The sequence below is a fragment of the Lygodium microphyllum genome, chromosome 8 (assembly GCF_053477565.2).
Source record: "Lygodium microphyllum isolate KBCC chromosome 8, Lygodium_microphyllum_v1.1.10, whole genome shotgun sequence".
Classification (NCBI taxonomy): domain Eukaryota; kingdom Viridiplantae; phylum Streptophyta; class Polypodiopsida; order Schizaeales; family Lygodiaceae; genus Lygodium; species Lygodium microphyllum.
This window is the reverse complement of record NC_141142.1, coordinates 56,708,525-56,721,245: the sequence shown is the minus strand read 5'-3', so window position 1 is coordinate 56,721,245 and position 12,721 is coordinate 56,708,525. Positions and strand designations below refer to the sequence as shown.

General features: G+C 40.7%; 1 protein-coding gene across 1 annotated transcript in view; it reads right to left on the bottom strand.

Moving 5' to 3' along the window:
- Positions 1-8,877: 8,877 nt before the first annotated feature.
- LOC148032317 (aspartyl protease family protein 2-like) overlaps positions 8,878-12,721 on the bottom strand; it is a 56,194-nt gene continuing 52,350 nt past the window's right edge. The window contains exon 2 of the mRNA XM_087683911.1: positions 8,878-9,823. Within this exon, the coding sequence (XP_087540037.1) occupies positions 8,878-9,823 (946 nt within the window). The remainder of the gene's footprint in view (positions 9,824-12,721) is intronic.

The following is a 12,721-nucleotide window of genomic DNA, read 5'->3' as shown; positions in this document are numbered from 1 at the left end:
CAATCTGTTTCAACTATTACGTGTGCACCCATGAAGTACTCCCTGTCACATTTCAATGCAGTTACTACTCCCCGCTCCAAAGCGGATTGCATATCTATTTCCTTCAAGGTCATCTTGACCAACTGCCCATCCTATTCCAATAGGACTTGTGTCCACTGTGAGTATAATGGGCTGTCCATTAGAGTAATTAGCCCTCTTTAAGGTGGGGGCTGAAATCAACAATTTCTTCAGTTTTCGAATTGCTTGAGTATGTTCTTTTCCCATATAAACCTTTGATCTTTTCTTAGCAGTTGATAAAGTCTTTCAGCAACATGAGCAAAATGTGGTATCCAAATAAGGTAGAAGACACATGCACCAAGAAATCTTCTCACTTTTGAAACATTTGTACATATTTCCTGCATTTTGTTAATAGCATCTATTTTGGATGGAGAAGGCTTTCGACCATATGGACCACACATAGGCCCGACCACAAGAACTTTTTCGACTCCAAAAACAGATTTAGCTCCTGAAAGAGTAAGATGGATTTCTTCTAATTTAGACAAGATTTGAGCACAATCATTAATATGATCGGAAACAAACTTATGACATCCAAGTTCATTGAGTTCTTCATTTTTCTCATAAACTTCACATCCTTTGATTGGAACATCATCAAGAAAAGGAAGAGTTAATTGAGGAATATAATCCCTCAATACTTTATGCATGGCATTCATCATGTGAGCTACTGAATTCGTAGCCCCTTGAGGTAGAGTACACATGCGGACTAAGCCAAGAGGCGTCTTCATTGTGGTAATGTCTCGGCTTTCCAAAGCAAGCTGAAATTGGTCATAGCCTGAATATAAATCTCCCATGGAATAGATTGCTCTTCCTGCAAAAGCTTCAGCAAACTCATCAACAATTGGCCTTGATCCAACATTTCTAATAGTGACTTTATTGACAAGCTGTAAATCTTGAACGAATCGCAAAGATCCATTCTTCTTAGGCACGATAAACCATCGGTTGGAATATGGAGCTGAAGATGGCTCCAATATTTGCATTTTTATCTTTTCATTTAGAAGTTCCAATAACTTAGGCAAATGAGCCCTTGGTACCGGAATTGGTTTAAGATTCCAAGGAACGTGTGGGACCGTAAAAATCACCATTGGTGCCACAATGCTTGGATCCACACAGCCAATTTCATGTGGCTGAAATGAAAAAGCTTTGCCATGATTCTTTAACATCTGCATGAAGATTTGCTTTTCACCCAGCAAGAGGAAAGAGTCTTCACCAATTTTCAGTTTTTGTAGACTTTCTGTTGTAAATTGGTGACCAATATCTTTAGGATCATGAAGGCTTGGTTGTTTGGATACCCTTTCTGCTAGTCCTTCGCTTTCAGGTGGTAAAGGAGTAGCTACCGGCTTGACCTTTTTATCAACTGTTTTATACTTTGTTTCTAGTCTTACTTCATCCTTGTTTGGCTATCCAAAAGCTTCATAATCTGCAAATTCTTGAATTATATTATACATATCCAATGTACATACTTGTATGGAGTGATTTTCAGCTTGATTTTCTGCATGAATGGCTGTATAAATTTCAGCCATTGTATCATTATAATTCAGCCCATAAAATAGCCCTAAAATTTCTTCATCTTTAGGTAAAACATCAATTTGCTTCAACTTTTGTTCCATATGGCACAAATACTTTCTTTCAGCCCTATTCATGGCTGAAAATTGTTTATAACAGGCCATAGTATTGGCTATAAAGACCTGCAAATCAACTTTTGGCCTTGCCTCCTTTATAGGTGGAGGTAATTTTTTATGACATGATGCACTGCCATAGCCTCCACTTATAGCAGCACTACCCGAAAACCCTTAAATTCTCACGCATTAGAAGGAACAGGATGATCTCTCAATCGATCCCTATTCCGGTGGTGATTAACATAGACGGTCAGGAATTGGACAGCTTTGTCATTATCCTTACTTCTTATCCGAGCATATGATGAACCATCATCAAGAGCCTTTGTCTCTAAACGAGACTCGAAAATAAATGGTTGTCCAAGAATGATAGGATACCTGCAGGAATCTTGAACAAAGAAATGAAATTCATCTTTTACATTACCAATAGTAACTTGTACATAAGGACATGCTGCATAAAGATCGCCAGAAGAGTTATTGGCTGCCTTCATGCACCATCCTAGGTCCACATCAATGGGCCATCCGCCATTCTCATAGAGACTTCTTGACATAACATTAATCTCCGAACCATGGTCTATAAGGGCAATGCAAGGAGTTTCTTTTTCACCGATTTTAACAACGGTTTCAGTAGTCGCCCTTGCCCAATGGGTACGAGAGTAGTGACTACTAGGAATAAAGTGAGCATCACTTTCTTCTTGCATATTATGAAGATGAGCTTCTTTCTTACACATGGGCTGCACTTTAGATTGAGAAGTTCCCACCATAACGGCTTCTTCAATTTCTGCTTCATGAATGTCTTCATCTTTGGTTTCTATGGCTGCAATCAATTCTTTGATTGCCTCCAATCGAATCCCTTGAGTTTTCAGCTTCTCTTCATCCTGCAAATACACATGAAGTGCTTGCAAAAAAGCATGTACAGATTCTTCAGTTTCCTCACCAACATATTGTCTTTTTTGTTTAATTACATCAATTATTACATCATGAAATCCTCGTTTTGCAATTCCGAGAATTTCACCTAATGTAAATTCAATTCTACTTCCAAGAATCCTCTCTTCTAGGATCCGTTGTTGCAGACTCTATGTCTGACTGCAACTTGTAATTCGGATGTTTGCTTTTTCTTTTTCCTTCTGTCTTCTTTGCTTGAGGGGCATCTCCCATGTCAAGCTCTGGCGATGGAGGATTTTCAGCAGCCTTCTGTTGGTCTGGTTTACTTCTTGTTACGTGTTTAGTTGGCCCTGAAGAAGAGGGACCGGCAATATCCTCATCTCTTCTTCTCTTTTCTTCTATCATGGCTTCATGATTATTAATTTCAGCTAACCAGGCAAAGCGGAAAATGAATCCACAAGCTCGGTCCAACCGGTTCTTCCTCGTATACATTGACTGGTAGTGGTTAAATCATCTTTAGTTGCCTTGCCTTGCTCCATGCGATCCAAGGCCTGCATCCATACTTTAGATTTAGCATTAGTTTTACATGCTTTAACAATTTCATTAGTTGGTTCAATTTGTAGCCCATAGGTTGCTGCATCAACAGCTGCATAGGCTGTTCTTGTTGTCAAATCCTCCAATCTTTTCTTCATGCCACCGTTACCGAAGTTTGGTTCATGAGGAAGCCCGATTTCGGTTGCATGAATTTTATCATCCTTCCAAAAGACTAATTTTTGTGCTTCACCCTCACGGAATGCACTGCACTCCCTTTTGTCATGCAGTAGGCTATCACACCAAATACAACGTCTTTTGAAGCCTTCTCGTATAGGCCTTTGGGCAGTTGATCGACCCCTTTCTTCTACTTTTACATCAAGCCTTTCCACTTTAGAATTAATCTTTGTTAGATTAAGATGGAGATCCCGCATGCTTTTAATTAGCTCGTCCATGACATCCTTATTTGGAGATGGAACATCAGAATTTCTTGGTTGCTCGGCCATAGAGACAGGAGGTTGAGAAATTGGAATAGGCTCCTTCATGGATTCAGTTATTGCAGGGGTTGATCCCCATCTTAGGCGCAACTGCTCTCTTCGAGTAATCATATTGACTGCTTTAGTGACATCACTCCAAGCAGTCTTCAATCCCATCTCAGAGCCAAGGTCTTCAAGTCGATCAGTTAATTTCTCCTGAAGAGAAGAATCTGCACCCTTTAGAAATAATTCAATCTTTTGACTTTCCATACCTTGTTGGTCGTCAGGATCTAGTTGGGCAAATTTGCTTTCAAATTCTCGATGAAGAGCAATGGCGGTTAGACCCTTTTTGGGCCTTTCGACCCATTCGGTGAAGACTTTCTTTGTCATAAGGCCAAAATCTTCAAGAAAAAAATCTTCTTGAAGAGCCTTCTTGAACATGGTCCATCCCGCATCGTTTTGGAAAAGACCATGAATTCGGTCCTGGAGACCATGCACAGCCAGATGGGCAAAATAACGGCTCCAGGCATGTTGAGGGACTCCAAAGAAGACCATCTTGTCAGTATAGAGGCGGATAAAAGAGGACACATTTTTCCCATTAAATTGCTCGAGAGCTCTTGCCCAACTGCTTCTAAGGCTTTAATGGCAGCAACATCAATCCGCTCTTCTTCTTGTCTATCTCCGTTGTTGTTGCAATTGCAACTGCTGCTGAAATTGCAATTGTTGTTGTTGACTTTCTTTCATTAGATGAACCAATTGTTGCAAGGCATCTCCTCCCGAACTTGATGATTCTCCCATTGGACTTCTTCTTCCGCAGCGGACCTTCACGTCGGGTTCACCACTGTCGTCGTGTTAAGGGCTGAAGGTCTACCACCGAGGCTTAGTGCAGAAGAGGAGTATGGGATTCAAAGTTCAGGAATGAGAAATAGATTGGGGTTTAATAAGATCTGGGATTTAGAAATGATTTAGATATGGAAGAAGAATTCAAGCTTTTTCTCTATGTATTTAACATACATGAACGTAAGAAATAACTCTATCTTGATTACATCAAATGCCTCTGAATACATACATCATGACATAAAGGATATTTTCAGCTTCTCAATCCAAATATGAATATCAAATGCAAGTTCTAATGGCTTTTATTTCAAGTACATAGACGGATTTCAACTCTTTGGGACAAGTATTATGTTAATAGACTTCAAATACATTCAAGATTTGGGCCAATGGTACATGAAATGCATTGAAGGAGCATAATTTTAGCTTCAGCCCTGTTCTAAAATAGAAATTTCCAGCCCATAATCAAGCTCAAAAAGAGTGTATAAACTCATGAAGAAGCTCCTCTAATCATTAATGAACAATGTCCTGATGAAAAGAGGTCATTTCCTTCCATTACAACCACATAAATCTCTTGTTTGCTCATAAAAATGGACAAGAACAGTGAGCTACCCTGTTTATGACTGGTTATTTTAGCCCATAACATCCCATACACCTTCAAAATCCTCACCCTTTGCTTGCCCCAAAGTCACTCAAGTACTTGGGTACAAGTCGGGCTTCATTGGACCAAGAATGAGGTAGACAAAATGAGAGATTCAGTCGTGCATAAGAGTAGGTTGAATACTTTTCTCTCAAAATTTCCCCTTTTATAGACTGTTAAAACATGCATTTTCGTCAGGCCAAATGCATAGATAAGTGGAGCTCTCAATGTGTTTACATCTTCAGCTTCTGGTCTTGTTGATCTCCAGTTTGCATGCTCCAAAGCATGCACCATAGCTTCAGCTTTCTCCAGTTGTGCTCAGGCTGTGCAGCCTGCATTTTGCGCCGAAAAATGCGGGCTACTCCTTGCTCAGGCCCAGGTCACTTTTTGACCTACTCAGGTCACTTGCTGGTCACTTTAGTTTATTACTTCAGGTCCCTTGTGAACCTAGTGGACTTTTGGCAACTTTTGGCAATTTTCTTGAGTTCTGACCATATTTTTGCACCTAAATCAATGTGATTTATCCTGCAGACTGTCAATTACTTCCAGTTAACCAAGTTGTAGGTTCCCATAGTCTTATTTTTCATCAATATACATGGTATAACTGAAAATTATATGCTAAATACAAAAGAGCTTATGTAACTAAGTTGGTTATTGGGTAACAATGTCTGAATTTTGTATGCAAATTCCTCATTTAACTCCTAGTGAAGTTCTTCTATGTTCATAAGAATCCCATGATTTATATGATAAACAATAAACTCTTCGACAGCGTGTATAGACGCACAATATGAATATATCCACTTTTTTATAAATAGGATTATATATTTACGTAGCGCGTCAATACGCGCGTCTATATGGGCGTGTAACTCTGACTATAAGTGCGCTTTTAGACGTGAAATTATAGACGCGGCAGTAGACACGGTAATAAATGCGCCCGATATTTTTTAACACAGCTCAAATATTGCATCTACAAGCGCGTCTATGGAGACTTTTTGTTGTAGTGATGTAGGTCCAAAATATCATTTGCCTGCCTTGAAATATAGTAGCAACCCCTACTCAAGGTTCTCATGGGACCACCCTAATTTGTTCCTTCTTTGCTTCTCTAGCAGTAGGTCCCCCCTATTTGTTTTGTTCAGGTACCTGTGGCTTGATGATGCATAGTGGAATTATCATACAGCTGGCAAGAGGTTGACAAACTATTGAAGCTTCAATTGAGAAACATATACCTTAGTTATTTACATATAAGTAGAAACATGCAAAAAATTGACTGTTGAATACATTGGTGGCACATTGAGGGGCAACTATACCAATAGAATTGCCCACTTCTCATGTCCTTTCTTCCTAGAAAATTAAAGTAGATCCAAGCGCACATAATCTACCTTCAATAAATACGATTGCCTTTTAGGTCTCCGTTAGTACATGAAATTCTATGGGATTTGTTTTACCTCCTAACACTATAATATTGAAGTGATTAAGGTACTCTTCACAAAACACATAGGCACAAGTCGTCCAAAAGCTCACATGCCATAACTAGAATCAAACTATGTTCCTATTTTGTGTGCAACCATTTTTTTTCTCTATGATGTAATTTGATTGGTGTAATTCAATTCTCTTTGTGGCATATTTGATAATTACATCGTGTGAGATGTATTCTCATCACTATATTCAAATTATATACATTTTATAATTGTAAGTTGGATAAGATTTTAGCCCCTACAAGACAACAAGTGTGATTTGTGAGTAGACTTGGAATGGTTCTCTCTATGATCTTGGTTATACATACTAGGTTATGAATAGACTTGGAATGGTGCTCTCTTGGTTGGATGTACTAGGTTATGGATGTAAAGAGGGAAAGCTAACTTGTGACCTCATTAGCTTGAGAAAAGTTGCTACCTTAGGAAGGTTTTATGAACATCCATACAAACAAACACCTTAGAATACATAAACCAAAAGCAATAAAAGGTAGATCAAACATGATTTGGGCACATTTTCTTTCAAATTTGTCTAGATACTTTCATGCATTTGATCGGTGCTGCCAATGGCTAGCCACTCCTTTTTTGTGTACCACAAAAAGCTATCCAAACACCTCTTCCTTATCAAATTCAACAACACTAAGATAGTTCTATCCCTCATTTGATAATTGCTACCTCAATTAATAGCTTTGTTGCACACATGTGTCCCCAAATGAATATAAAATGGCCCTTAGTCATTCTAGAGCATCAATCCAAATGGCAAAATTTTTTGTCTTAATTTTATGCTTAGATCCCTTACGAATTACATGGACATCGCTAAAAAATGGATGTTTGCTAACATCGTCCCTCTAGACTGAGTTGTGATAAAGAAGAAAAAGTGGAGTTCTTGTCTATGGCTAAGGCCCCAACCCACACTTATAACTCTAGCCTTACATTCATTTGGAGAATTATTCTATCATCGTGACTATCAGCTAAGCCATCACAATGGAGCTATGTTGCGTTGCATTTTGTATTTTTCTTTTCATGGTTATAATAGTCATAGAGTGTAACTCCAACTTTTCAGGGACCTCTAAAAGTTAGTCCTTCATAAGAGGCCCTACTAGGAGATCCCAAGGTTGTTGAGTTATCTAGAGTATACAACGTATGTATCCTGCCATTTTAAGAAATGCAAAAGGAAGATTATGGCTCATTGGACACTTATTATCACTATGGCAATCAAAGGGAAGCACTATCTTGCTCGTTTAAAGAAGCGATACAAATACCAACATTTTCTTCTAATAAGAGCAATAGGATATCTCAAAAAAATCAAATCATTTTAACCATCTAGGTCATTAGTCCAAACACTACAACAATTCAAAAGCTTGATTGTTTCTCACCAAAGGCTCATAGGGTGCTAGACCAAGATTATATTTACATTGGCATGTCCAAGCTTGCAAGGGTGAGTATTTTACTATTGCTCTTAAATTAACCATGAGCTATAGACCAATTCATGCGAGGCATGCATGAAAACCTATAAGGTTTTTAATCCAAACATGTTCTTGTATACACTTATATAGGGAATTTTGACATAACGTAAGAAATAGTCTATATTGACCTTTAATTCCCTACTATTAGATGTGGGGAATGTCATTCCCTAGTTGTATATAGGGAATACATGCATACGCACATAGGAAATATTCCTACATTTTACAAGATTTCCTATATAGGGATTGACTAAAAGTCCCTTGTGATATATATAGCTCTAGTGGTGCAGCGTAGGAGCGAGATCCAAGCGAGAGAACGAGATTTCACCAGCATTAATCTACATAGACCCGACCGGCGACACATCGTCCATTCCATTCCACCTGATCAGCAGGAATGAGAACTCATATCCATCTATCAAGCCAGGTATTCGATTTTAGAAAGAAAGTCAGAACTTTTCTTTCTTTGGAAATAATATTCTGTTTACATGAAGGAGGACAAGGCTCCACCGACATTTTGGCAGAGACTCTGAGAAGCCAGTAAGGTGTGCAATGAATTAGGGAGTCTAGGTGCATTGGTGCGGTGCGACACCAAGCGTAGCACCGGCTGCATCGTAGAGAATGCGGAAGCCTTGCTGTTGGACGTTGCCGGTGATGGAGAAGGACATAGCTTCCTCGTGGAGGGGGGGTTTCCGTCCGCGGTGCTCGCCCAGTCGTCCAACCAGACGAGGACATTGGAGGGAGGTAGCTCGAGGTCGAGGCCACCTGCAAAGTGAAGCACGACGCGTGGAATAGGGAGAGGCTGATCGTGCGGAGGTTAAGCACGTAGCTGGATGTGGGTGGTGTCGAAGCAGGTGTCGAGGAAGGATCCAGTGTCAACAGGCGACGCGTGGCCGAGGTGGGGCGCGGCTACACGGACAAAGGCGGTGTGAAGAGCCGCATAAGCAGCAGGGGAAGGCGGGAGATGGCGACTTCGGAGTCGAGGATGACACCGCCACCGCCGGTGCGGCTGTCGATTTGGAAGGCAGAGGGGGCGATGGGGAGGAGGGAGGAGCCAACGGTGATGCCGGTGAGAGAGACGTAGTAGAAGGTCCGGAGAGCGGGATCGGGGTGAAGGAGAAGTGGTGTATAGCGGAGACCAAGTAGAGCTGCTGGGGCAATTGCTGCTGATCCAAGTACGAGGTTACCTGTAGCCGCGGCCCTTGCAACTGATGGGCCTATAAGAGTTGAGGGTAGCCGTCTGGGAGGGAGGCAGTAGGAGAAGGTGGGTCTATGATTGCGATCCGCGCTGAGCTGCGACGCAAGGGCGAGTGGGCCGCGTGCAAGACCTACGATTCCCGCCGCACCTCCAAAGATGCCCGTGTTGTCGTGGCCGCAGCCCAGCAGCACTTCAACGGCCTGCTTGCTGTTGTTGTTCAAGCCAGTGATGGCCTCCATGACCAAGCTTCCTGCGGTGGAAGAGCCGTCTGCATAGTCCACCTTGTAGGCGCAGTTGGAAGTGCCCGCATAGCATGAGCCAACGAGCCCTGTTGTGAGTCGGCGATGGCACACAGGCGACTTGCAGGAGACGTTGCGCAGGGTGGCAGAGGCGGAGGGGTCGAAGAGGGAAGGGTCCACCTGCGGGATGCACGACTTGCCGCCGCAGGGCTTGCACTGGATCCACGACAGCTCACTGCCCGTGTCGAGGGACATGTAATTATGGTAGCCCCCGCCCAACGCAAGCCTGACGAAATAATGCCCACTTCCCGAGAGTTTCAAGGCAGGTACCACCTCAGCTAGCTGCTGGCGCGCTGCGGTGGCAGCACCGCCTACAAGAATACCCAGGAGGGACTGAACACTGGCCTCGTCCCTTGAACTGCGATCCACTTGATTGCTCACTTATTTTCCCTATCAATCCGTAATTTATTTTTTCCCACCATACAAAATTTTGAACAATCCAAACTCAAATCGTGCTCAATGCATTTTCAACACTTGCGTGCACTTCTTTAACTTGCAAGATTTGGTGTCACTAGTCAATGAACAACTATATCCTCAATCAAGATCCAACAAGCTCGACAACGAGCGTTGATTCAGGTTTATTCTTGAACATGTATGTTTAATATACAAAAATGAAGCTTGATAATTAACTAAGGTCCCTTGTTCAGTTTACTTTGACACAAAGGAAGTTTGAACGTTGTTTGTCACTTGCATACGATAAGTGTAAAAAACCAATGTTGTTTGTGTTGTAGGGATGAGCATGGATAGATGGAAATGAGGAAGGTCATGGTGAGAGGGTGTAGTGATGGGGGTATGCAATTTTTGCAAGTGTGGTGGATGAGGAGCTAGAAGAAGAAGAGGTATATGAGTTCATGATGCTTGTAGTGTGCCTACTACTCATGGGATGATGTAGTAGATATTCACATCAATATAAAGCATGTTTCCTTCCTTTTGAAGCTACAAGTTACTGTGTTTCTTAAGTCATTTGTCTACTCCATATTAAGATATGGAGCTGCATGTTTTAAGGAGAAACCTATACTCGTGTGATTTGTGAATATCTACTATAAATCACATTTACATTGTGACTCTACCCCTTTTGCTTGATTTGTCCTCATTAGCTTGACCCAACTTATTTGTGCATGCTCTAACTGATGTGTTTGAACTTACACTCATAACTTATGAAGGTGCAAGCATCGAGGGTTGAGTAATCAAAGGCTGAATGTTGATAGGCTACATAGGTTTGGACAAGTGTAGTGGCAAAGTATTTAGTTGCCTTTAGCATCACACATTCAACCTTCAGAAGCTCTTTGAGTTAAAGCTCCTACATTTCCCTCTATTACATGCAAGTTATGGCCTACTATTATCTTTGTACCCTCATAGCGATTGTGGTAGGCTCCTCCAAAACAGTCAACCCCTAAATTCATATGTCGACTCCACTTTTTGACAATTACTAGCAATCATTAATCAATGAGTAACACATGTTGGAAGTTTTGATGCCCAAAATTACTGTGAAAGCGTCAATTTGATGCCAATAAAAAAGGCCAAAGGTGTCAGTAAAATTTGATTGAAGCCCAACATTGGGCAACAAATTTAAAGCTTCATACGGACCTTCATACGGGGTAAGTTTCAATATCTCACTTTCTCAGCCGTTCATTATGTAATTCGCGTCCCTACACTGCATTGATTGAAGGACATAACAATAATTACGTGGACGTAGCTCTCTAAACCTCGCTACTTGAGGGCATTCCTAGATGCCAAAAGATAGGTAATAAGCTCATGTTACATATAGGAACTCGAGTCACGAGCTCCCTCTAACTTTTCAAAATCCCTTTTTGTTTCTTTACCATGTTTATATCCCATTTCCCAAAACCAAAGCTCTTTAGAGAGGCAATTATAGAAGAGGCCAAGAAACATGTTTTCTCTCGTTAATCAAAACTAGACCAACACCAGCGTCCTAGATAAAGCTGCAAGGTGAAGAGCTTAGTTGGCTAGTATGTAGGAAAGACTTTTCACTTTGATCTTAAAGTCAATGCTTTCGAGGATGGAGAAAACCACAAGGTGTTATCCTACTTTCATGTATTGTTTGCTTCCAAGTTGTAATATGAGACAACAATGTCTTCCAAATACTAGAGCTATATTTTCCACACAACTTCCTTTCAAATTACATTCCACAAACCACATCTATGACCCACCCTTGGAGTCTCAACCTTACCCTTCTCAAGCAAAGAAACAAAACTATGCATGTCACATAACAATGCCTTTCACATGAGTGTTTTCTTGTCGCTACGATTGCTACAATCTACTGTAGAATAAGCATTCCATCTTCAAGGTTTGTGTATCTAGTAGATAGATACGCTCATAAACACTCACGTACAAAGCGTTTCTATGCTTGCTTTCTAGTGGAATGAAAGAAACCAATTTCCTATGGGTGTCTTTGGACTTGAATGCATGTACGTAGCTTTGTAATCCACAACACTAGTTCTATAGACCTTGCTATTTAAGGGCACCAAAGAATCTTCACACGATGTGAGCTTCAATATCACTTTCTCGGCCCTTGATTATGTATTTCACCTCCCTCCACCAAACATTGCTTCAAGGCCATAATAATAATTAGGTGGATGTAGCTATTGAAACCTTGGTACTTGAGGGCATTCTAGGATACCGAAAGATGGGCAATAACCTCATGTTACATATAGGAACTCCTGTTGCTACTCATCAAGAGCTCCCTCTAACAAAAAAAACTTTCAAGAGCCTCTAAGGACATGTTTATGAATCTCCTCTCTTTTCCATTTTTAAGTTTTTTGGCAAAGGAAAACTTTATCTAGAAATAGTGGAGCTGGATGCTTTATAACATAATGGGATTCTCCCATTTGCTAAGATTCAACCTTTGATGCAACATTACCAATTGTAGCACACAACTATGTCTTGCAAATCTAGTAACCTTGAATGTCAAGAGGTTGTTCTGATAGCTCACTATGTCTTAATAAAGATCACTTATATTGTGGAGAGATATGGGTTCTCATTGAGAAATTCTTCTATGCACAATTAGTTGTACTGACTCTCCCTCTCACCATGAAAGAAATATAAGATTGATAGCGAGAAAGAAAAGAGCACAAGTGTATATGCAATATAAAAAATGTTGCATGAAGAACACAATAATGTATTCAAGAGAATAATTATTGTATTGAGTTGTATTAATAGGAGTAGAACAAATACAAGCACAACAGAGTGGTAGATGAGCTCCACAATTAGTGGGTGGTAGCTATGACTTATTACA